Here is a 27,950-nt window from a genome sequence, read left to right on the forward strand (position 1 = left end):
TGTGAATTACGTCCTTTGCTTTTGTGTTGGATACAGTGTTTTGGAGTTTGTCGATTTCATTGTGTAAGTTATTTATTTAGTATTTATTTAACTTGCAATAAAGCATATAATTATGTTACGAAAGATTTTAAGTTTACTAGTAGATTCAAAGTGGCATTGTGCAAAAATACTTTGCAATAATTCACGCCCACTAACAATTAATTTACGGCCACTTCGCCAAGTAGTAATTCTCTCACAAACAACATCATTTTAACTTACTTCTGCTGCTTTACTTATTATTATTTTTTTCAGCGGTGACTCTTCTTTCGTTATTTCGAATTCGTAATATTTATAAAAATTTAAATCGTGCAACTACTAACAACTCTCTCACCAAAACTGCTTAGTTTGTAGAAATAGACTTATTACTACTTCTGATGTTGAAAGCAAGGAACTTTCTTTCAAGTGCTGCATACGATAATATATGTAGGTATTTCTTTCAGTTCTGATTCCAAATTAATAAAACTCCATTTCTCAATCAACTGAAAAATCATGATTGTTACATACGGATAGAGAGAGAATTAGGACAGCTCTCTTACCATCGCTGCTGCTTTTCTTTGTACAAAGGATTCCACTATTATTTTAATGTTCCTTTAATACAATTTCTCTCCTCTTGTTATTTAAAATGGACATAATAAAATGGTCGTTAATTTTTCCACAGGAATTACTATTGCTGGTGATATTAATATAAAGTATATAATGCAAAATGAAGATTCTCATATTACTACTAATCGTCATCGTACGATACGGTAATCTCGTCAATGGCCAAGGTGAGATTTATGTTCTTTTTTTATATTAAATGGCTCCGTCGACTGAATGTCGACGATTCGGCCAACGTCAAGGTGGAGAGTTTTTTTATTTTAATTCAGCTGATTGTGGTATATAAAGAGCTGATTAAAAGGAAATGATCGGTTGATATAGCTGTAGTTTTGTTTTTGTCAAATCCATTTACAATAGACAGAGTCCTACTTCAGCTTGTTCCTTTTTTTATAAAATATCGACACTTGCCACTGTCTACTAGGGACGCAAGAGAACAATATGTTTAATACGATATCCATACATACATAAAAGCATATAAATATCCATGACTCGGAAACAAGCATTCATATTTATCATATAAATGTATGCACCTACCGGGATTCGAACCGGGACCTCTAGCTCTGTAGACAGGGACACTAACCACTGGGCTATAGGGGTCGTCAAATAATACATATCTTTTATCAACTTCAGATGCCATCCGGTGTGCCTACATGACAAACATTCCTCGGTTGCCTAGACCAGACTTGCCCCCGATTGACTATGAAGGTAAGGGATTTTAGATAAGTTTTCTGCAATTGTTATATTCGCATATGACCTAAAATGATGTTAAACCACTCACTAACACGCAAGAAGGCTGGTATAAGCATGAGAGCTGGGTGCTAAAATAATATAAAGAACTTTAATCCGCAGGACTGTACAGAGGAACTTAATCCCAAACAAAACTGTATTAAATATGTTTTTTTACTATATTTATTCATTAGTTACATTGAACTTTCCCATTTATATATTTTGCTAATAGTGAAAACGGTTTTAAACTAACATTAACTCACCCATCTCTTGCCCTCTCTTTAATGACGAGGTTATTTAGCCATGGGTGTGTGGTTTCCACCAACTTTCCATCCGATGTCGCTTGTGATATAGAAAATTGGGGGTAAATATAATACATGCACGTATTTTAGAAATTAAGTCTAAAACCGATATACCACAGAATAGGTAAAAGACATTAGAATGGCCATCACGCGTAAATTGTATGGGAACCACTGTCGCCACTTGATGTCATACTACACGCCCTAGACACGCCCTATTCAAATAAACACAAGCATTTGCACACATAAGTAACCACTAATTCAACCCTGTAATTGGTCAACACATAGATAATTGACATACACACTACTACTTTTGACATCTCACGCCTATGAAGTTTCATATTTTTTTAGTTAAACTGTCATACCGGTAATGTTATACTTCATGGATGGGTACATGAGTAAAGTGATGTGCCACGCCGAACAACCCGACTTTCAAAAATCGGTTTTGACTAATCGAAAGGCATGGGTGATCAAGCCGTTCAAAGAGCACTTGATCCCCGACATCTCGTGCAGCGTTCAAATGGTTTGAGCTGATACTGGGGTGCGCCAGACCAGAAATGACAGCAGTACACCTTATTTGGCCGGACCTGCGTTTTGTAGAGCGCTAGAATGTGGGCCGGCCTGAAGTATTGCCGAGTTCTATTTATTATTCCAATACTAGGCGAAGCTTTAAGGTCAAACAGCGGTGTTGTGACAAATAGAGCTTTATGAGTGGTAAACGCGCAAACTCGAGTCTTCTGGGGGTAACCTCTCGGTATACCAAGAACTGGAGGCTAACAATGCCTGCCCTGATTTTGGAGGTAATAGCAATAGGCCTGTTGTTAGCCAAATCCGAACTGTCTCTTTATTTTTTGATCGAATAGACAAGGGCTGAATTCCATGAGTCCGGGAGGAGTTCGGAGTAATGCAGCCGAACAGATAATACATCTCTACTATTTATGGCTAGTAAAATGCTTATTTCAAAATGCCAGTGTTAAGGTTACTACAGATGATTGGAGTAGGTAAAGTCGACGAACACAGTAAGTATTAATTAGAAGACTAGGAACGAGATATACTCTTTAATTAATCATCAACATTAGGTAGAATACTGACTACTACTAATGATAATAATATTGAATTAGATTTAGTTTTTTCTCCTATATTGTATAATAAATAATTTTCAGTTCTAATTCTTTATTGCACCATATGCGCCCATTCACAATTTTTTACGACGGATTGAATAAATAGTCCTACTGATCGAAATTATGCACGAGGCGGAATTGTTATAAAAGTATTAATAATTTATTATTATTATTATTTCGATATATATAATAAATTGTTTAAAATGAATAAATCCATACATTATAAAATATACAACTATCGATTGCAAGTTCTATGAGAATAATAATTGAATAGATTCAATTAAACACTATTTGTCAGACCATCCATAGTGGTTGACAAATGAAAAAATGCTATCGATATTTTTGTCAATAGTTTAGATCAATCTATTATAAATTATATAATATTTTTCAATAACATAAAAATACTTTACTTAGCAGGTAACATTATAAATACATTTAAAAGAAGTTAAACGTAATTTTTATGTCAATGTATTGTATAGTATTGGTCGTTACATATTTTTGTTAAGTTAAAGTGTAACTGAGGAATCTAAAGTGTAACAACCTATTTGACACACTGTACAGTAACATTTACCAAATATATTTAATGTACATATTTGACTCATGTATAATCTTCTTAGTATATACATTTAATTACTAAACAAATTAGTATATATATTATTACCTACTTGCTATTAATAGCATTATAAGACTATTCATCGTAGCTACCTTCCTGACGCACTCGAAACATGAACTAAAAGCAGTCAAAAAAAACTACCGGCGGTGAACGGTTTATTAATTGGTTTAAGTATGATTGTTTAATGATAGAGCGGCGCGGCTTTAACGCCCACATTACCCTTTTCAGACTTTTTTTTCCTATTCCGTGTATGTACAAATGTATACACATACTAAATATCGACATTGCTTACAATTAGGTACAACCCTATCGATACGCATGGATTCAAACTCTGATGTATTTAATAAATACAAATATATTTGAAGGTTTTTAGACATTCCGATGAAAACAAACTTCCTTCTCGGTGTACACTACACACCAGGCTCCTTTTTGGACGCGTTATCTTATATCTTTAAACGAGCAATTCTTATATATATAATCTGAATCTCGGAAACGGCTCCAATGATCCAAGCAGAAGACCCCGGTTCGAATCCAGTTGTCCTATTAGTTTTTTTTTTGTTCATTTTTTGTACATTCTTAAAAATCCATGCAAGGCTCGGTCGTCCGGATATTTATAGTTAAAGACGGCAAAATCATCATTTTCGCGGAGTTTCATACGTTATCACAATGAGCGCGACTGTCAGCCGGTGAAGCTAATTTCGTTGAAATATGGTCCGTCGCTCATATACGCGGCGCGTCTGCCTCACCCACAAGGCCATTCTAATCTCTTTAAACTGTTCTGTGCGATAAACGCATGTCACCCTCCCGCTGCACTTTCCGCCAAGAAGACCCTTTACTTATTATCTTCGCATCGACTGACATCACAATGAAACATGAAATATAATTTGTAAGCTGTAATCCTCTTTTCTGTGAATATCCCGTATCAGGTGGCTTATAATTATATATTAATGTGGGGGTAATTACCTGTCATCAATAGATCTGAATGGTTGAATTTGAAATTATTGAGGTTTAGATATATTTTACCATATTTGTACAGGAACAAACTGGAGTAGTAGACCGCTCATTCCCGTGTTGGTGCCGGACAGAGATGATGTCTGCATGGATCAGTACATTCCAGGATCGGCCACAACGGCTACTCAGATTATATTCATGGACGAAGAAATCCCTGAAGAGATCGCCATAGCAAGGTTGAATTATTATGGTATGTTTTTTTTTTCATATTGATAGAAGCCGGATTTTCGTAGTTCGTAGTAATCGATATATCTGCCAACTATTTGACTTAAATTGATTCGATATTAGTACGTCTTGCCCATTACAATGTAGTGCCGCTCAGGATTCTTAAGAAAACCAAAAATTCTGAACTACAATTGCGCTCGTCACCTTGAGACATACGATGTTAGTGTCATTTGCCCAGTAATTTCACTAGCTACAGCGCCCTTCAGACAAAACACAATGCGTATACATTACTGCTTCACGCCAGAAATATTCGCGGTTGTGGTACCCACAATCTAGCCCGCATCCTGTGCAAAGGAGCCTCCCACCGGTAAAGTGTGAGCAAGACGTTAGGAAAAACGTTAAAATATTGGGGAAACTCTAAACATCCTTGAATCGTGATAAATATACCGTTTAATACTGCTCATAATATAAATTTTATTTTCATAAGGAACTGGAGTACCGGTGATAGTCCGACCACTTCTCTCAGGGTCTTTTGCAGCACTGGGACCGGAGCTACGAAAGGTGAATGATGAATGGTATCTCTTCATAACAGAAAGGTAAGTTTCATTGTAACTCGCTGACGCAGGAGTTTTGAGCTGACTTGTTATTAGGCTATATTCACAACTAACGAACGACGGCGAAAACGGTTATATAAGTGAAAGAGAGGGTGACTCTCGTTCGCCGTCGTTCTCTGCATGTAGACAGGGTGTTAGATGGTTCCTATACAAATACAATTTGTACCAAAATTTATGTTGATATGATGTGAGCCTTCTTGGGTGTAATTTCTGCTAAGAGTTGTCTTCAATCTTTTCGACACGTGTTTCGCCTCTACACGAGGTTTCCTCAGGAGATGTTGATTTGCCAAATTCAGACACGAGACTGGATTGACTGAGCCGGTAACCGCTCATTTATACCTTCGTGCCATGATTTGGCGCGCTGTGATTGATCGGCTGTTTTGACGTATTACTCCAGAAAGAGATACGTAACAATGGTGAAGAGACCAAATTTATATAGAATATATTGTATATATATTATATAGGTTATATTGGCCATTCGATTCATTTAAAAAATATTTTTTTTCAACAGGCAAGACTACGAAACAGAAACAATGAGATCGTACATGTTGGTGATCGAGATTCCCGGGGAGAGCTTACGACCTGTCGTAAGTCTACGCATCGTGAATATAGACGATAACCCACCCATTATTCACGTACTTGATACGTGTCAAGTACCCGTAAGTATACAGTGAAGAGATATTTTTTAATAAAACTTAATTTAGTCGGTATAGACACCATGCGTTGGACCAGGACGGAACCTTGTTACATTAACCTTTGTGACGTCAGCATGCAGTGTAATTTATAAGGTATCTGTCTGTCTGGAGTCACTAAGGCTAAATAAAAATATTTTAATTAATATCAATTGTAAATTGAATTTATTATATAATAATAACGTGAGGCACTCGAGTGGTTTTGAATGATCACGTGATCAAAGTACTGCGAGTACCTTACCTCGAAAACGCCAGTGCTCACAGTAGAATATGGCGGCGATTTATGACGTCATATATTTCCCTAGGGTACTGCGGCAGTATACTGACAGTCCATAACGGAACGAATTTTTTTACAGTGATAGCACTGTGCAGTGCTCGCAGTGCATATCGGAACATACCCTGCGTTTTCTCATTTTGGCGGCAATACATTATACAATATTTTGCGATATTAAAATGGAGTGGGGTGATAAAGAGAACGGAATCGCTGTGATTGCATTACACAAAGTAGGTGTGGAGTTAAATGCAATTTTTAAAAATCTCCACACGCTTGGTATTAGTAATGAGACCTCCTCTGTTTGTGACATAAAAAGATCTTGCCGTCCACGTGGTGTTCGTACGAAAATGAAGTTATACTGATGATCTGTTTTCTAGCGAAAGCACCATCAAAAATGGTCCAGTCGTATTGCAGATTAGACAGAGCAATTTCTTTATGGAAGCGAAAGACAAACGAGTGTACGCATCACCTGATGTTAAGTGATCACCCCCGTCTACATTTTCTTGCAACACAAGAGGGATCACAGGGAGTGTTGCCTGCCTTTAAAAACAGTGTATGCCCTTTTTTTAAGGTAGTCTCCGAAAATCCCGGACCTGGTCGCACGTGCTACCTTTTTACATCTTTTAAACATTAATGAATATTTCTAGGAATTTAGTGACACTGGTCACACCACGTGCGTCTATGAAGTCTCTGATGAAGATGGTCAGATCAGTACTTCAGCGATGACCTTCGAGATCGACAGCGACCGCAACGATGACCAGGTGTTCTACATGGAAGGTGGCAACATATCACCCGATTGGAAGAGGATGACCATGACTATTGGTCTGAACACACATTTAGACTACGAGCTGAACGCGTTGCATATCTTCAGGGTTACAGCTCTTGTGAGTCAATAAAACATTATAATTGAATCAAATCAAATCAAAATCACTTTATTCACTTACATCAAAGAAATTACACTTGTAAATGTCAAAAGTAATATATTTGCCACTTACTAACGAGGTTGAGCTTAAATGAGAACAAGTGACAAGAAACTCTATACTTTCAGGACTCTCTTCCGAACACTCACACTGTGACAATAATGGTGCAAGTCGAAAACGTGGAGCGAAGAGTTCCACGCTGGGTGGAGATATTTGCAGTTCAACAACAGGATGAGAAGACTCCCAGGAACTACACCGTGCGAGCCATTGACGGAGACACCGGGATCAACAGACCTATTTATTATAAAATAGAGACAGCAGAAGAAGGTATTGACTAATGCTTTGATGGTGGAGGACTCAATTTGCGTTATAATATTCAAAAGTCACATGAGCGTGCGCTTGGAAGACTGAATTCATAAGTCATTTAAACTTACAAAATAGATTCCTTTACAGTTTTTTTAATGTCGGTTAATTCACTATAACCACTTCTTAAACAACCTGTGCTCATATTCTTAATTCCTTTTTTTAAAATAAATATCATTAGTGAAATGCTGTACATAAGTTATTGAAAAGATAATCAGGATCTAGTCCATTCTAATCGTTTATTTCGATGATGCATTCTATAAAGCTTTCCGGGTATTTATTTTGTCTGTGGAATGGATATCTCTATTGACGATACCAAAGCTTTTTAATGTTTGAAAAGCATTGTAATGGACTACTTTATAATATACATAACAGACAGTCTTTACCTTTGCTAGAAAAAAAAAACTTAAATAACGTTTATATACGTTGGAGTAAGTAAGTGTTTTTGGACAGTTATAATTTTTTTTTTTTAATCAAACGTATATTTAAAAAAATAAACTAGTGGAGCCTAAATCACGTCAGTATACAGAAAAATCTTACTACAATATTTTTTATTCAATCAAAATCTTATGAATTATCTTAATAACTAGCTGACCGGAACACTTCGTACTGCATCAATGAATAAATAAAAGACCTAAACTTTTGTATAAAATAAACTAAAAACAAACAAAATGAACCCTTTTTTTAAAAAACAAACGAATCTTATATAAACACTCTGAAAATTGTCTTAACATCGTAGTTTGCATAGTTGAATTTTGAAAAATGTTGTTAGCACACTGAAATACGTCGATGATCTTCATTTTTATTAATAAAATTACAGACAAAGAATATTTCGACATTGTGACAGTAGATGGAGGTCATCACGGCGCTATATTAGTAGTTAAATATATAAACAGAGATGAACTACAAAGAGAACTATTTCCACTAACGATAACAGCATACAAAAGCAACAACGAATCCCTAGCTACCCCAACGAATGTAGTTATCATTATAAATGACATAAACGATAATGCTCCGGAACCATTCAAGGAGGAATACACAGTTGAAATCATGGAAGAAACAGCACAGACTTTGAATTTCGATGAAGAATTTGGTTTTCATGATATAGATTTGGTAAGCATACGCTAATTGTTTATGTATAAGTTTAAACTCGACAATATTTAATTACCACTTTTGTAGCCTCTGGGTGGCAAATTCCCGGTGCTATTTCCATCTCATCGCTTCAACGGAGAGCAGCTCGAATCATTTCCAATCGGCTTTACATTTTGGCTTAGCGTACAGAAGAGGATATCCACATCTTCTTCCGCATATATCTCAAGGTGTTTGTGGAGAAATGCTTTAAGTCAAAATGCAAAATTTCAACCACACCACTTTATTATTTGGAATTCCACAACTTGCACACACACATATTTCTGTGAAATCATCTGCCGGCCGCAGTATACCTGAGCTGATGCGATTGAGAAACCTTTAAGCTTTGAGAAAACTCTCACTTCAATGACTGGTAACGCATCTCTTGAACGCTAGTATTGCAGCAATTTTTTTTACATAAGAGGAGGCAATGTAATGGGGAGTGGTGCGGAAACCACCCATGGACATCCGCAACAGCAGGGGTCAAGAAATGCGCTGCTGGCCATTAAGGTAAAAGTATGCTCTAATCTTGAAGGTCCCTAAGTCGTATCAATTTGGAAATGTTCATGGTCAGCTAGTTTTCTCCCATCTTCAAGTGGATTATTATATCTTAGAGTACCAGTAATGTACATAATATACAAAAAAGATGTCAATATAATCGATTTCGTGTCTTGTAAAACAACCTCCCTCTTTTATAAAATCAGTGTTTTTCGTTGTGTCCCGTGAAATTTAAATACCGAAATATTTAACGTACTCAAACACAACTTTACTGACATGTTTCTGACTCAACAGGGCCAAAATGCACAGTATACAGTTAGGCTGGAAAGTGACTATCCACCTGGGGCTGCCGATGCTTTCTTCATAGCACCTGAAGTCGGATACCAGCGACAAACGTTTATAATGGCGACTAAAAATCATAGCATGCTCGACTTCGAGGTGCCGGAGTTCCAAAAGATTAGAATAAAGGTAAGCTGAATTATTTGTATTCGAACAAAACAAATCTTATAACTATATTACAATACTATGACTACATAAAATTAAAACTATCACTACGGGGAAGAATACTGGCAGCATTTCCGCGTTTGATAGCTAGGCTGATCCGTTGACCGAAATAGCTGTAAGTGTTTGGGTTTCCAGTAGCCTTATTAAGGCGCGGGGACAGAAGTTTGTACATTCTCCGCGCCTCTGGGCCCCACGGCACACACGGCATCAAACTTGCCGTCTTCGGCAGTCGAAGCAGCAGCACCAGCACCAACTGACGTAATTTGAACATGAGACGGAGCCAGAGTGTCGACGCAAGTCACGTCCCACACCAGCGCTCTTCCCCGTAGCCATGCCACCAGAGTCAATCCATCAGGACGCTTCCCATGACGGCGGGACACCATTTAGTTCTAAAACACCTGGTTTAAGAGCGGCAAATTCCCTGCGAAGGACTTCGTTAAGCTGAATTAATAGGACTCATATTATCACCAGGGGAGGCTTCTTTGCACAGAATGCTGGTATGGTGGATACCACAACGACACTTCTTCTGCTGTCTAGCAATGTCCAAGCATTATTGTGTTTCAATTTGAGCGGCGCCGCCGTCGAGACTTAGCGTCTTGTTTCTCAAACTGGTGAGCACAATTGTGATGCTGCATAGAATTTTGGGATCAGCCATTCTCGATTCAGGATTCTCCCTAAGCAGCGCTATATTTTATTGGGCGAGGCGTATTACTTAACATTAGATTTAACATCTTACCTATCTCGACACTTTTTCTCATAAAAAAATCAAACACTCGTCACCTGTCCTCTAACCAAGGGCCCGTTTGCCACTTTGATAAAAATAATTCTTTCTAGGTCATAGCCACAGACAATAATAACACCGACTTTGTGGGCGTGGCGTACGTATATGTGAACCTGATCAACTGGAATGATGAAAAGCCCATCTTCGAGCAGTCCTCCAAGGAGGTGTCGTTCAACGAGACGGAAGGTGAGGGGTTCTTCGTGGGAACTGTCCGAGCTGATGACAGGGATATCGATGATAGAGTTGTGTAAGTGTATTCAATAAAGACCCGTCTGAATTCTTAACAAAAACATGAAATTGAAATAATCGATCACAATGTAAAAATAAAATTTCCGAAAACTAATTCTCTTATAGAGAAGAAATTGCAAATTTACCTGGCAAATGTAAATTCACTCAAGAGTTGAGTCTAAAGAAATAGTAGTAGGTAGAATAATAAAATGCCGTAACTATAATGTAACTTTGTTTGTTACGCTTTTACACCGGAGCTAATGACCGATTTTGATGAAATTTATCAAAATCGGTACAGCGATAGACTAGAGCTTGGAAAAGGACATAGGCTACATTTTGAAAAAAACTGAAATGCACGTCGATGATTTATAACTATACCAATAGTAGGTTTGGTTTGCCTATGGCAATCTTCCTCGAAATAAGATTACGAAATTATAAGAACGGAAGCGACAACGGGCACCAGAACTGGAATAGGAGATGAGATAATCTTCAATTCCAAACTTGCTTATTATTTTTAAAACTCTATCTTTCAGCAAGTAAATTGATAATATATCAATCTCATGCTGTTATACCGTCAATGAGAAACAAACAACGCTTTATAAACGTAAAGACTTTCACATTTTTCTTATAATAGTATTCATTTAATGTCAGTTGGAAGTATAATCGCGAAGTCTCTAAACTGCCCAGCGGAAGACTAGCGCACCTGAAAACATGATGAGTTCGGACCACTTTGTGGCATATAGAAACAGTTTGCTCTTTATCTTGTCTTCTTGCATATATATCGTTATGATAACATTTACACCTACGTACCTATTACCAATAAACCACTTTTCCTTCTGTATTTCTTCTATTTTCTAGATTAATGCACGCTTTTTTTTCAGTTCATTTTAATTTTCAGGCACTCCTTATTAGGCAATGCGAGAAATTATCTTTGGATTAATGAATCATCTGGTGATATCTATGTATCTATGGATAACGCTTTCGATTATCACAGGCAAAATGAACTATTCGTTCAGGTAACATTAATTTATTTATGGTATTTTGAATCAAGTCACTATTTCACCATCGGATAGAAGTTCTGCTCATCCGAAAATGATTGCTTCCTATTTCCATATGACATTTCTCTATATATGACGAGTCATTTATAAACTATATAAAAAAGGAAGACTTTTAGGAGAGATTTCGCAAGAGATGATTTGGACAAAACTTAACTAGAATTCAAAGTCTAACAAAATAAAATCCAATTATATGATAGCATATCCGTGTAGGCATAGGATCATATTATGAATTCCAAATGCTTTAGTTTAGAGGCAGAAAAAATTTAAAGTAAAAAATACATTAGAAAGGAGAGTTTTTCGTAGTATGTATGTCGTTTACAAGGCTGTTGAAGAAATAGTGAAAATAGAATGCAAAGGAGAATTAAAGAACATATTTTCGAAGTTTTTATTAAGAAGGAAATGTAGATGTGATTGATCATATTGTCGTTTTTCCCCCCTACAATCCTGCAGTGAAAAGGGCCAATACATAAAGAGCCTAATAAGAATAAGAATGCTTGTATGACAGTATGAAAGGTTTGCTCCGTCTAAAAGACGGTTGCGCTTGAAGAATTCATCAAAGCAGGCTTATTATATTCAAATTCAATTCAATCAATTTCTTATTTCAACATTATATGCAATTCAACTTATTTGTAGTAAGAAAATGTTAGTATATTATATAATTCGACACTCTATTTAATACTTTCAAGCCCCGGACGAATTATCCACTGGAGACGATATCTAAGAATAATATAGTATTGAATCACGATAGAACATTTGCTAAATAGAGACTACAACGTCCAGTGGTTCGTCCAAGCTTATTTGCAGAATATAACGACTTTAGCATTATAGCATTTCTAATTTCCATTTGATTGGCATTTAATAATTTAATCTATTTGAAATTTATTGTATTACAAACTCAAAGTACAATTGCGTTTATTACAATCGTCATCTTGAAGTACTCGTAAGATTAATGCCCTTATTCCAGAAAGCGTCTCAATACATAATGCATGATCAAGTGTATTGTTATCTCTTTTATGCACAGTCATAAAAACAGCAACATAATATTTTGACTTGATCTCCGATAACTTATTAAGACACCTTCTGGAACACGGTCCTCAGTTTCATTAGCCCAGTAATTTCACTAACTGCAGCCGTACTTCAAACTGAAACTCTAATATTTCTTATATACATGCATACTGGCAGAAAAAGTGCCAATTTTATCGTTAAAATTTAAAAGATTATGAATTTTATTTCATACAAGGTGCGGGCCGATGATACACTTGGCGAGCCCTACAACACGGACACTTCGCAACTCGTCATCAGACTGAATGATATCAACAACACGCCACCAAGTTTACGATTGGTAACACATCTTTTTATTGCGCTTCATTACATAATATAGCCCTGTACCATTATCATCATCATCAGCTGAAAGACTTCCACTGCTGGACAAAGGCCTCCCCAAAAGATTTCCACGACGATCGATCCTGCGCTACCCTCATCCAACGTATTCCGGCGATCTTGACCAGACCTACCAACACTGCGTCGTCCGGAAAGTGGTCGCCATTCGAGGACTTTACTGCCCCAACGGCCATCTGGCCGTCGAACTATGTGCCCTGCCCACTGCCACTTCAGTTACGCAATTATTTGGGGTATGTCGGTAACTTTGGTTCTCCTACGAATCTCCTCATTTCTGATTCGATCTGGCAGGGAAACTCCGAGAGTAGCCCTCTCCACTGCCCTGTATTTAGGTGAAAAAAAAATATTTTTTCTAAATAAGAGGGGGGAAACGGGCAAGAGTCTCACGTCATGGGAAGTGGTGAAGTAACCCCTCATGGACATCAACAAAACACTAGAGGTCAAGAGATGCGTTGCCAGCCTTTGAGATAGGTGGGTAGCCTCTGAGCTTGATGGTCCCTAAGTTGTATCAGTTCGGGGAAAGTGCAGCTGGTAGTTGATTCCTCAAAGTTTTCATGCATTTTGACGAATAGTCCGATGGTGGAATTCAGCTGCTGTTATCAACCTGAACAACTCGTTTGAGCACTGCAGAAAAACCCCATATCTCTTCACCAAAGAATCAAGTCGTTCGTACATGAATTGATCGTCGATGATTCGAGCCACTCTTCATTGTTTGCGGTCAAATGGAATAAGCTGATAATTAGAATCGTCCACCCAGAGGTGAGAGCAGTACCTACTTGTAGTGTAGTGTGTTGTGTGGTTTGTAAACTTTGCAAAGAAACTAATAAAATTATAATATACCTACAGTTGTAAATTAACTTCGAATGTATTATACACACATATATTATTAAATAATTAACAGATCTATATAGTGAGACAGCTTGCATATTTAACCAGAATACGACGGGCAGCCTAAACGAGTTTCAAAGCCAAATATGTTTAATAATGTAATCGCTTTGCAGCCTCGGCGTAGTCCACAAGTTGAGGAGAATGTACCAGAAGGCTACGTGATAACTGAAGAGATACAAGCAACAGATCCTGACACTACTGCGGAGTTGCATTTCGAAATAATATGGGAGACATCGTACGCCACAAAACAGGGGAGAGAAACTAATGCAGAAGAATACCACGAGTAAGAACCATTTTAAGTTATATTACATTAGAAAATAACACTTGATAGTCATGTTGTAGATAATATTATATCCGTATTCATATCCACAAATACACAGGTAAGAAGAAAAAACGTCGAATGAATTATTTATAAATGGCGTTTCAGTTAGTGTTCCATTTTTAAAATCAAACATTTTTTTTTAATTAGATATGAAATATTTAAACTGTGTTTGAAGTGACTCACTTATACAGTAAGTGAAATTAAGGAACTACTAATCAGTCTTTAAATATGATGTAGATTTTTTTTAAATATTTTTTTATGTTAATTATTAATTTATTTTAATTTATAAGTCTTGCATTAAAGCATAAAAAAATAAAAATGTAATTTTTTGAGAGATAATAAGAGGTAAAGAAACTAATGTTTATTTTATATTATATTATTGAATTAAAGCTATGTAATGTGTATTAATGATGTATAAGTATAAATTAAATATAATATTCCAATATTGACAATCAAATATTTGTATGCCGATATATTAGCGAATTGTGCTGTACACCAATTAATTGTTAACAACTATGTTACCACGATTCATACAAATAAATAATTTCATTTCATTTCATTTCATTGCAATAATGTTCTCGAAACAAAGGTTTTAAAGGTTAATAATGAATTTGAGTCTCAAATAATACTCTGAGAACTACAACTGACAACTGGCATTATCGTGTTGAAAGATAGCTTCCGGCAAACAAATGATCATGTACCAATCACTATTCACGATACCCAAAGAAACAGGCACGCGCCCACTTTGGTCGGTTTGAGCGCTGCTTTTTTGGGAGCGTAGCAACAAATCCATGTATTTTCACCTGTTGCTATGTCCCAAACTTTGAATTCATTGAATCTGCTTAGTATGGTATTACAAGGAGTGCCTCCGTTCGTTTTTTGAGCCTTAGTCAAATTCTGTGGGATTCAGAGACAGCAGCGCTTGTTCACACCAAAAATATTTTTATGTAGAATTGATTGTTTCTTTCTAATTTCATTCATACATATATATGCCAAAAGATCCCTGAATCGCATAAAAATATTGCACAAATTTATTCCATAGATTCTTAGTGATCCATATAATATGAAACAATAAAATAAATTATAACCCCCTTATTCATAATAGTGTGCTAACTTTAAGCATTGCTAATTCTCACTCTGTCTTTGAAAAGGGATGCACTTAGGGGTTAGATATATATATTGGTTTTATGGTAAAAGTATTTATTTACTTAAGATACTAAATTAATCTATGACACTTGCTAAATTACTACATTTAATGGTTCTACTGGTGAGTACGCGGATCTCTACTATTAATTGGTTAAAATGGTTACTCGGACCAGTCCTGTAATGGTTATAGGCAAATGGTTAATGGTAACTACGACCGGACCGATCAATGGTTACTCGCGTACTGCCGTATTAAAGGCAACACATGGTTTTATTACAATTAATTTTATCTACTAAGCAATATTTGTAATATAATGCTGTTCGATGGATTTACTTCGAACAGTCTTCTTCTATTGACCTAAGTCAGAATGAGAAAAAACACTCCTAAGCGGCTGTTTAAAGTTAGCGGACCATTATGAATAAGGGGGTAAGTCTATACAAATTAAATTTGAAAACATAATTTATGAACCATGCGGGACTTGAACCCACGACCTATACCAAATTTTGTTTTTAAAAGTAATTTGTATAGACTTAACTTACTTTACTTGTACATAGTGTAATTAATCCCAGAAGTGAGGGTTATCACTTTAAATAAATAATAAATTGTTTAGATCAGCAAGAGCGACATCTCACGTCAATTTCCTAATATGCAAATATTGGGGTTGAGCAGGTTATCAACTGTAAAGTAGATCCTGTAGATGAAGCCACAATGTGAGAGTTGAATAAGGCATACAACAAAAGACCAAAGAGTTCCAGTTTTAAATGCAAATTTGACATCTATCTGCTTTTGTAGATACTATATACATTATATCTTAATTTTATTAGTATTTTTAACACTGTCTGGCATGCAAATAGAAGAGTTTTCTTAAAATTTTTCAGCTGCGTGAAAATAGAGACGCTTTACACCCTCAACCATACACGCTCTGCGACGGGGAGAGTAGTGGTGAAGGAGATCAGACCCAACGTAACCATAGACTACGAGGAGTTCGAGATGCTGTACCTCACCGTCCGGGTCGTTGATCAGCGGACTGAGATTGGAGACGCCTACGATGAATGTACGGTATTCATACATGAACCTAAAAGACACAACCTGAGAGTTGAACAAGACATCCAAGATTTATGAACGATGCGTCAACGGTTGGCTCAGTGGAAGAGCATGAAACGCGAGAGGCCCCGCATCGTTCAATAAATCGTATTTCAATATGTAGACAGTGCTATACATATATTATTACGTTGCTAGCGACCACAAACAGTAGTCACGATTATATTGCTAAGATACTTACGTGAAGATAGACTGTGACAGCTTTGAACACGTAAAAAATATAGTGGTGAACAATTAACCTCTTTTTTCAGCAACTCACGCACACTAAATCATATTTACACACTAAGGTAAATAAGCCTAATGATTCGCTCCCACTCAAATCAGGCCAGGTTAAGCTGCGGTACCTTAGTGTGCATAACAAACTACGTCTAACACTCGCAATTTTTATGTCACTTTGTGTCAGTGTGCGTGCATTGTTCAAAGTAGAGGTTAACAGTGTACCTAAATTTTTTCGTCGTTTTCACAGCTGTCACAGTCTATCTATGCGCACAAGTTATACAAGCTCGACACCATACTTCAAAAGAATAGAATAGAAACACACACCTTTAATTTACTGTGGTAAACCTTAAATAATAAATTAAAAGAAATAAGTCACTCACACGCGGGATCAATAGGAACAACCTAATTTTTCAACAAATATTTTTATTCAAAATAGGATGTGACATCACTTATTGAAAGTCAAAAAACTACCACCCATTCAGAAATGTATGCCTCAGACCTGAGAAGAATGGGCGCAACAAACTCAGCGGGCTTTTTTTTTCTCATCGAATAAATATGTTTACAAAGTAATATCACACAAACGTGTTTTAACAATTCTTTTGAATAACGTAATACTTTTGTTTTGAACATTTTCATATATTTTTAATACTTTGTAATTCATTATATTCATTTCAAAACTTAATACATCTTATTATTATACTTTATATTGGGCCGAAGGACGACCGTTCTTACTTTACTTCATCTGTATTCTCATTTGTCTCGTTATTCTATTACTTTTTCATCGGCGTTAATATTCGAACTTCATATCAAAAATTACTCTTTTACTTGACGGTCAAAAATAGAACAATGAGTTCTTATATGCGGATAAGAACTCCTTGCTACAGTATCTAACAAAAATTATATAAACAATTAAAAAGAACTGTGCGGAGAGTGATTCCCTGCTATAAGGAGCTGACTCAGTACATTGTTGGTCAGTGCAAAAGGACACCAACACAACACTGGTTCGCACCAGACCCTCGTGACATTTGAAGTTGACAGTTGTTGTAGTCTTCACATTGTTATTATTTTTTTTTTTGTTGTCAAAGGGAATGAATGAATATCATCATATTAATTAATCGACATGTTGAAAATCTATAGAGTTATAAAATATAATTATAAATAAATAATTATAATTAATATTAAATCATATTATAATGTGTAAGTAAATGTATATAATACTTGTAGTATAGGTAAGATAATTTTGATTTTTTTCTTGATTTACTTTCAGTAACATTTGCAATAATAATAGTGGATTTGAACGACAACCCGCCTGTTTGGGCTGAAGGTACTTTAGATCAGCCCTTCACTGTCAGAGAGAATTCTCCCTCCGGCCTGGTGATTGGATCAGTGCTTGCTACAGACATCGACGGTCCACTTTACAATCAAGTCAGATATACCATACGGTAAGACATTTAAGAGGCAATCAACAAGACTGCAAACTTATATATAAAACACTTTTTTATCGGATTAAAATGCGTGTAATTGTAACTTTGACTGTAGATCTGGGAAAGGTGTTGAAATTTCGAGTGAACTTAAATAATAATGCAAATGTAACATTTACGCAAATCGAATGTTTTCTTTAAATATTTAATAAGGTAATTGACACGTCTTGCCCATGACAATGCAGTGCCACTCAGTTATTAGGCACTACAATTATTGCGCTCGTCACCTTGAGACATATGATGTTAAGTCTCATTTGCCCAGTAATTTCACTAGCTACGACGCCTTTCATTCCGAAACACAATAATGCTTACAACATTACTGCTTTACGGCAGAAATAGGTGCCGTTGTTGTACCCATAATCTAGTCGACATCCTGTGCAAAGAAGCCTCTTGTTAAGATAATCTTACAAGTACATGCGTTTTAATCCTTTATAAAATGCGACATGCTATAGTTTCACTTTAAAATGTCGTTTTAAAATATTCTTACTTGATTTGTGACAAAGACCTTTTGTGTGTGACCTTTTTTCCTTTGAAACAAAGGAAAAAAGGCTTCGTTGCCAATGCCAAAAAAAATACTGACGAATGATGACCCATAATATGCACTTCTCTAAAAACCCTACGTGATAAAAAAAATATTTTTGGTTTTTATGGCTCCGTTACTGGGATCTTTATCCAAAAGAAGGAAGACATATTATTCTAAAGGAAGACATATTATTAGATATAGCAACTGAAAGAGATAGCCATTGTTATGAACCAGTTCTTAATTTAAACGCTCAAAACTAGTTTGTATCTATCATTTAGTTAGCAGTATAAAGTTAAGAGTGTTTTAATAACTTTATATAATAATTAACTGGCTAATTAACAAAAGATTAATTGCGATTAAGTGTTGAGTAAATATCACTAAAATTGACATTTTGCTGTTTCAAATCAATCATTTAAACTTAAATAACAAACCGATTATATGATATGATACTATTAGTTAAAAGCCAGGACATTCTATGCATGTGTATATATAGAACGCCATTGGTTAAAAGGCAAACAAAACCGAATATGAACTTCTATATTAAACTTTAACTATTAAATTTAAAACAATGTTTCAAGCAAGAAGGTTACGTAACGCTTTAGCGCTCTTTCAGTCGAGGGCGAATTTTTTCATATTTATCTGATCAATGAAAATTTATATGTTGCAGAACCATTATTATATAGACGTTATGCAAAAAGTTTAAAATGCAAGCAAAAACACAGTGATCAAGGTTATAACTTATTGTAATTTAGATTGTACAATATTATGTCAATTCACAATAATTTCCTAAGGAAATGTCAAGACACCGACCGATCTTACATTTATCCAACCTCTCAACATACTCTCTCACTACCTATTCAATATACTCCCATCAATTATCCAACTCAATCAATAATTGCTATCTACCAAAAAAAACTGTCCGCATCTCACTGACAATACAGATTGGCCCGCTCTGATTGGGCACTACATGGATAACAATATATATCAATAAGGTTTTATACCTATAGAAAAATGTAACAAATTAAATAAAGAATTTAACAGTAATTAAGAATGTGATCAAATAATATTGTGCGTTATGCACGCAAATAACAACACGAGTCATAGCTTCCTCCGATATAGTATATAATATTAATTATAGTCACTAAGTAATCGATAAATATTGTAGGAGATGTCTAAAGTTATTTACGGATTTCAGCGTCCATGAAGGTATTCTAGAAGATCTTGTCAAAATAGACCTGTACACGGGTCAGCTATCCGTAGACTTGGATGGTGCAATTGATGCTGATATACCACCGCAGTATTACCTGAACTACACCGTTATAGCGAGTGATAGATGCCTCACTGACGCATGTCCACCAGATCCTAATTACCATGAAACAGAAGGAGATGTAAGTATATTCCTGACTGACATGACTAGTTACAATTTCAGTTACAGTATCTATAGATTCACTTACCCTTTCAATCTTGCTGTGTCTTCGTGCAGTACCGGATTTAGTAATCGCGGGGCCCGTAGCAAATTCTATTGACAAACCTTGGTCTGTTATGAGATTAATGTGTTAAAAACTTTATACTGAATACTTCTCGGTAACTTTTTAGTTATTTACTTATAGACAAGTATAGATAAGTATTTTAATAGTTAAGTAAGGTACTATAAAAACCTGTTTAGGTAATAATAAAATATTTAATGAAACTTAAAAAGTCACTGTTCATTATATGTTGCAGATTTTTTATGCAAACTAATAATTTTTGTGACATTTGCTAGGTCACGCACCAATAGCGTTGCAGTATAATTTACTTTCGATTTGTTTTTTCTTGATCTTGTGTTTCGAAGAAAGACGACTTTTGGTTGAGAGGGCTTGCTAGATATCCAACTTCTCTTCGGCTAAAACACGATATGGCAGAATTTGGACTTGGTTGTCTATTGTAGCGATAAGTGATATATTATTATTAGTATGTACAACGTATTAATAAATTTCACTCAATCAAGAACGCTCAGGAGGAGGCGAAAATGTGGAGCCCCGTTAAACGCGGGGCCTCTAGCAATTATTGCTACTCTTGCTCCGTGAATAATCCGGCACTGTATCCGCCAAGTCCATGGTTTCGTAGTATTTTGAATATTAAACTAGCAAACAACTACCTAACACATTGATAAATCAATATTGATCGTTTATACAATAGTTTATTATGAACTAGATTATTTATATCATAGCAATAACTTTTGTACAACATTGTATATTTAATAGTATGCGCCATTTCTCTGTTGCTCTCAGAGAAAGTATTTATTGTATTACTTGTATTATTTGTATCACCGCTTCAGTTTGTCTGAAGCGGTGCACCGCTTCAAATGATGTCGTGCAAATGATGTCAGTTAATTCAAAAGTATCGCTTTGGAAAAAGAGTATTAATTACAATTTAAACTTAATATTTTAAGGATTTGTAAACACGTATAGGCTAAGGCTATACTGTTAAGGCTACTAATTCTACTCCTGCCAATTTTCAAAAACATTACTTGCAATATACGTAGAGTTTAAATCATAAAAATATCAAAAATTTCTCTTAAAAATTAATATGTTATGAAAGCATGTCTTTTTAATTCCTCGTAACTCCTTACTATTTCAGATAAGCATATTTATTATTGACATAAACAATAAGATGCCTTTCCCCGAAACAGATAAATTCAATGAGACAGTGTATATTTACGAGAACGCTACGAGCGGCGATGAAGTCGTTAGTCTAGTTTCTCTTGATCAAGACCGAGATGGTAAGTGTATAACAGAAGTTTTGATAAAAAAAATTGAGGTGGTTTAGGTAAAGGATGCATTCAAATAGGTTGAGATGGTTTCGCTTAATAGCAAGAAAAGATAAAAAATTATTGAGGTGGTATAGTTAAATAGAAAGAAGAGATGCAAATAGATTGAGGTGGTTGAGCTTGTTGAAAAAAAAGATAACAACATATTAGGTGGTATAGCTTTATAGAAAGAAAATATACAAATAGATTATGGTGATTTAGAATTATAGAGAGAATTAATTCAAAAAGGGAAAGAGGAAGGGTGAAAATGTTCATGGATTAGCTATTATTATAAAAAGCTAAAAGACAATTAAAGATCCGTATGATATTGTACAACTAAAAGATTTAACATTTGTTTGCCATCTCCGTAAGGTATAGCCTGGTATTCTTTTTCCAATCCGTTTTTTTAAACTGTAACCCTATTCATAATAACTTTTCTTCTTCTAGAAATCTATAACACGGTGAGCTACATTATAAACTACGCGGTGAACCCTCGCTTGCGTAACTTTTTCTCCGTGGACCGTTTATCAGGTCTGGTATATGTCAACTATACCACTCATGAGGTTCTTGACAGAGATGGGGATGAGCCCGTTCACCAGATATTCTTCACCTTGGCAGATAACTTCTTTTTAGAAGGAGGTGAGTTAATATATAATAAATTTTAATCTTTCTTATGAATTAACTTAAATTAATTAAATTAGGTATCAGTAGATAATCTCCTTTATTCTGTTATGTTTTATGGGACAAGTAGGTACTACCACCCATAGTTTTTTTTGTGGAAAAGGAAGACAAGAGAGCGTACGGGTCACCTGGTGTTAAGTAATCACTGCCACGTTCTCTTGCAACACCAGAGGAGCGCTGCCGGCTTTAAAGAAAGGTTATAATAATTGAAGCTGATGGTAATTGACACTCCCTGCCCATTACAATTCAATGCCATTCAGCATTCTTGAAGAACGCAATAATTCTGAGTGGCACTACAATTGCGCTCGTCACCTTGAGACATAACATGTTAAGTCTCATTTGCCCAGTAATTTCATTAGGTACGGCGCCCTTCAGATCGAAACACAATAATGCTTTCACATTACTGCTCCACAGCAGATATAGGCGCCATTGTGTTACCCATAATCTAGCCGGCATCCTGTACAAAGGATGCCTCCCACTGGTGTACTTACGAAATCTATTAAAGTAGAGCCCAGTTTTAGTTGTTTGAGCCAAATTGAAAGTTGTCAGTTATACTACAAATCCCCGTTTTCTGCTGAAACTATTACGAACTTGTGATTCATGGCGACCAACTTCAGATGAAATGTTTTAAGTTAGATTGATATTTGATCGTCCTAACAGATGGCAACAGCAACCAGGCTGCTACCCAAGTGACAGTAGTGTTGTTGGATGTAAATGACAACGCGCCAGAACTACCAGATCCTAGTGATTTGTCCTGGTCTGTTTCTGAGGCATTATTAAAAGTAAGTTGACATATTTTAGTAAAGTACATTAAGAGAGAGAGATTAACGTTGACAGGGAAAGGTACAGAATAGTTTTTCAAAGCAGTTCACCTGTATATTATTTTAGCATTGTTTAAAACACAATTGAAAACAAAATGCAACAGGGAACACGTATTGCATGCAATGAGTGAGAGCCTCACTGACGCCCGGACTGGTGGCCGAGTGAGTGTGACACCATACAGCTCTGTAGTAATTAGTGGTGGCGCAACCAGTCACATTCTGTGCACGTATCCGAGCTGGTCGCGCCGCCAAATTGGTGGGGGCAATCAAACGAACACCTCTAGAGCATGTATGATGTAGCTTTTTGCTCAATTTGTTAAACAGTAAAACATAAGCCGTTCCTTTATTTCATTTTTTCCAAGCTAAATCTTAGTATGATTTATAAATATTTGCCTTTATTTTCCGTTGTATTTTATATTCTATTGTTTTAAAAATTTTCTTATCTAGGGAGAGATACTATCACCCGATATTTACGCACCAGACCGCGATGAGCCCGACACGGATAACTCCAGGGTCGGCTACGAGATCCTCAGTCTCTCCTGTATTAACAGGGACCTGGACCATCCTATGTTGTTCGACATGATTCAAGTTGCTAATGTCACTGGAGAGCTCATTACTGCTGTGGATCTAAAAGGCTTTTGGGGAACATACGATATTGCGATTCGGGTGAGTGTACTTGGTAGGTGATGCCTAACATTTAGTACCATTCTTTCTTACATAATAGGTACATTCTGTATACTTGTATAGAAGGGGTTGGTTACCCACGTAAAATCTAAGTGCCTACCCACTAAACATCACCTGAAGTTAGCTTTGTGCAAGTACCCTCTAAGCCTTCATCGAAGGCGACCTTCTCTTGGCGAGAGAGAGGCGCAAGCGACTTTCCCTCGAACTGAGCGCTCTAGCTTATATAGGGCACGACCGTCTACCGTAATGATGCTACCAACTGTAGTACAACCACACTACAGTAGTGCCAACTAACTTACATGAATAAAGTTAACTAAATATCTGAATATAATATGCTATTATAGTTATTTCTTATTATAGTGATAATTATATTAAATAGTATTTTAATATTAACAGTAGCTAAATAAATTAATGAAATTATTAATCGGGATATCTTATGGTTATGACAGTTCATGACGTTGGTAGCGCTTGCTAACACATCAAGCTGACACTTGTAATCCATTTTAGTTTTGTTTCTCATGGCGCCCCTATTCAAAAGTTTTAAAACGGATATTTTAAGATAAGATAATATTATTTATAGACTTTAAATAGTAGTATATAAAATTTTCTCTCATCTTAAAAGTGTTTTAATTCTTAACTCACATGGGAGCAATCCAAAATGAAACAATAAAACATTTTCATTATCATCTAGATACACCTATAATACGAATTATTTTCGTTCTTTATATTTTAAAGTAAATACCTTATTAAATTAACAACAAAAATAATTCAATACAACGACTTCGTGATACAAATGTTCTTGCAATTACCACTTTTTTTAATTCTATTTGTTGTAATTAATGTAGGGTTCAAAAATAAAACTATGTATGGTCTGCACATACTTTATCTTCACATTGCATATTCAATTCAAAATATAATTATTCACTATTTTACCTAACTCTGACCAATCACAATGGCACAATTTACACGACAAGTGTTTAAAAAGGCAGTGTAAGGCTCACGTGTTTCACTCTCGTTCCAGGCACCAAACTTAGTGGAATTAACAATAATGATAAATAAAATTTGAAAAGAAAATTTTATGAACGATGCGGGCTCGAACCCATGACCTATCGCGTTTCGTACGAGCGCTCTTACCTACTGAGCCAACCGTTGATAAAATCTTGTATGCTTTGTTCGACTCTCAGGTTGTGGGTTCATCTACAGGATCTATTTTAATTGTTTTAATTTTAATTTTTTAGCGAGAGCGACATCTCAAGTCAATTTCCTAATATTCAAATATTGGGGTTAAGCAGGTTATCAACTGTAAAGTAGATCCTGTAGATGAAGCCACAACCTGAGAGTTGAAGAAAGCATACAAGATGTTATCAACGCTACGTGACACGAACGGTTGGCTCAGTTGCAAAGAGCGTTCGCACGGAACGCGAGAATTCGTGGGTTCGAGTCTCGCAGCGCTCATAAAATGTTGATTTCAAAACAGCTGAAACTGAGAAAATAAAACTATTTGTGTAATTAGTTCCAGAAGTGAGGGTTATCACTTTAAAAAACATAAGATATTGCTTAATTTTTTATGTTTAGAAGTTTAGAATAATGATCATCATTTGTAACATTTTGAAAATCGAAATACTTGCATTTGGGAATACTTCTTATTTATTCAGTTAACTTTGTCCACAGGCGTACGACCACGGTATTCCACAAATGGAATCTAACAACACCTACTCCCTGGTCATCAACCCTTTCAACTTCCACGACCCCGCGTTCGTATTCCCAGAAAATGGTGCTGTGCTTTGTTTAGCTACGGTAGGTATGTGACTCCATTTTGATTGGTAACAGGATCATTTTTTCTGGAGCAACAGAATTTTTCCGATTGTTGGGTTGTTGCTAGTTATCTTTTATTATTTCTTGGTGCATTAAAGGTGACATGATCTTCTACGTCCAAAGCATCATATAAGTACCGATTAAATGTATAATTATTATTCCATAGTACTTGGGATCTTGGGACAAAGTAAATCCTTATCATTACACCCATGTGCCACGAGAATGGAAGTTCGACACAGAATTTTAATGGAGCATCGATGGGAGGTAGATTTTTATTATAAATACTGGTTTGTGGCCTCGTTGTAGTTGTACGAGTATGTACTTTTATATAATATGAACTGCGGCCCATAGACAACTGCAACATTTCTTTCTTGAAGGAGTTGCGACAGGCTTCACATAATTCTAAGATTCACAGGAGAGTAGCCTTTTGAGTAGCTGATTTACCTAAAAGCTTTTATTGAAGGTACCCAGGTCGTATCGTCCTGGGAACGACGCGCTGAGAGGTTCATTCCATTGTTTGGCTGTACGTTGGAAAATGCTTCTAAAACTCACACATCTTTTCATCTCTTTTAAAAAGAAGACTGCATCAGTGGTTAACAAATAAGTGCTTCTATAGTTTAGATGAATTTTTCAATACAAAATGAATTAGTCTATTTGATAATAATATATATATGTAAATTAATATACTTTTATGACATTGAATTTGTTAATATTATACATAGGTACTAAATGAATTATTAAGTTATTTACGTCTCATATTATAATATCTTAAAATTTCATTTTATAAATATTGTTGATATCATTGTGAAATCCGACATGTTTCGGTATAACAGTACGAGTAGTGTTTAGACAATTTTGTAATATATTTTGCATGTCAATTAACGAAACATATTGGATTATCCATTATTGTTAACATCTTAAGTACAATGTTTCCTGCAAATAAAATAAAATTTCATTTCATTTCATTTCATTGGCTTAGTTGGTAAGGATTATATTAGAGTTCAGGAATCGCGTTTCCGGTCTATAAAGTGAGAGTACTAGTACATACTCAGCTCCTTGAAGGTCCCTAAGTCTTATCGGTTCGGGAATAATAAAAATCCATAAGCCCGTAAAATCCCCTAAATACTTTTGTTAATTCATTACCTTCCTCGTAAAGTCCAAAATATCTAAGAAGTAAGAAATAAAAGAAGATAATGAATTATATAATTAAAGTAATCTCTCTCCCACTCCAAACCCTATCAGATCAAGAATTGATAAATAATAATTCTTGACAGATAAATATGAATAATTCAGGAATAACAGATGTATAAATGGAAGAATCACAAATAAGCAGGGTAAATATTGATTATGAAATATTCGACAGGAAAGAGCGGTCGTGAATGGGTTACTTGCAACAGTGAGAGGAGATTTTCTCGAGCGCATCTCTGCTACGGATCAAGATGGGTTGGAGGCTGGCAAGGTTTCTTTTGACATCGTTGGCGATGGTAATTATTTTATCAAAACAAACAAAAGTTTTAGCTTGAGGCAATACTATGTACATGTTCTAATTGGTGTTCGAGTTTTATATATATTTATAATTATTCTTTATACCAAGTTCCAGAAATTAAAATACAACTTTTAGACTCCAAATGACTCCAATGCTTTTACAAAATGATACCAGAAAATGATCAAAATAAAGAAAATTTAAAAGAATTGTTAAAAAACGTTTGTTTGGGAAAGGTTACTATAGCATAAACGATTTTCTTAATGATACCCCCAGACTGGGAATGAAGCGAACACCCTCAAGCTCTTTAATTATAAATGTTTATTGTACGATATTAGATTTTTATCCATATTTTTATGAAAAAAAAAGCCCGTTGAGTTTCTTGCGCCCGTTCTTCTCAGGTCTGAGGCACACAATTTCGAATGGGTGGTAGTTTTTACCATTCAATAAGTGATTTTGAATCCTATTTTGAAATTGAATGCCAAACACACGTATTAAGTTTACAAGTATATCTTATAAGTATTATTTACAAGTATATCTAGATGAAATTAATAAGTATAATTAATAAAACGCAATGATTACCAACACTACTAATTTCAGACGACGCCTCGCAGTACTTCCAAATCGTCAATGAAGGTGACAATCACGGAATATTGATGCTTAAACAACTATTTACGGAATCCAAGCGAGAATTTCAAGTATGTGACTCCATTTATTTTTTTATTATAACGCGCTAAATATTTATGTAAGATTTTTTATTTCGATGTTAAGCCATTGCTATGTTCGTACATACAAACTTACAGACCATATTAATAATAGTAGAGACATAAACATAAGATATAAAATATTATATTTTGTTACCGCAGGTTACAATTCGCGCGACAGACGGTGGAATCGATCCTGGACCAAGGCATACCGATCGCTCAGTGAAGGTAGCTTTTGTGCCCACCCAGGGCGATCCGGTATTTATT

The 27,950-nt window shown here is 35.6% G+C and overlaps 1 protein-coding gene across 1 annotated transcript; it reads left to right on the forward strand.

The window, feature by feature from the left end:
- LOC126974384 (protein dachsous-like) lies at positions 1-27,896 on the forward strand. Its single transcript, XM_050821861.1, has 25 exons — positions 1-63; positions 698-806; positions 1,267-1,341; positions 4,432-4,596; positions 5,059-5,167; positions 5,697-5,844; positions 6,799-7,035; positions 7,200-7,398; positions 8,255-8,547; positions 9,355-9,528; positions 10,399-10,592; positions 11,472-11,589; positions 12,872-12,973; positions 14,031-14,200; positions 16,262-16,437; positions 17,971-18,145; positions 19,903-20,095; positions 21,327-21,468; positions 21,943-22,134; positions 22,837-22,958; positions 23,445-23,663; positions 25,353-25,482; positions 26,860-26,980; positions 27,580-27,677; positions 27,846-27,896. The coding sequence occupies exons 2-23, from the start codon at positions 743-745 to the stop codon at positions 26,964-26,966; spliced, it is 3,504 nt and encodes a 1,167-aa protein (XP_050677818.1). The 5' UTR covers positions 1-63; positions 698-742; the 3' UTR covers positions 26,967-26,980; positions 27,580-27,677; positions 27,846-27,896.
- The last annotated feature ends 54 nt before the right edge of the window (positions 27,897-27,950 follow it).

The sequence above is a fragment of the Leptidea sinapis genome, chromosome 32 (assembly GCF_905404315.1).
Source record: "Leptidea sinapis chromosome 32, ilLepSina1.1, whole genome shotgun sequence".
NCBI lineage: Eukaryota > Metazoa > Arthropoda > Insecta > Lepidoptera > Pieridae > Leptidea > Leptidea sinapis.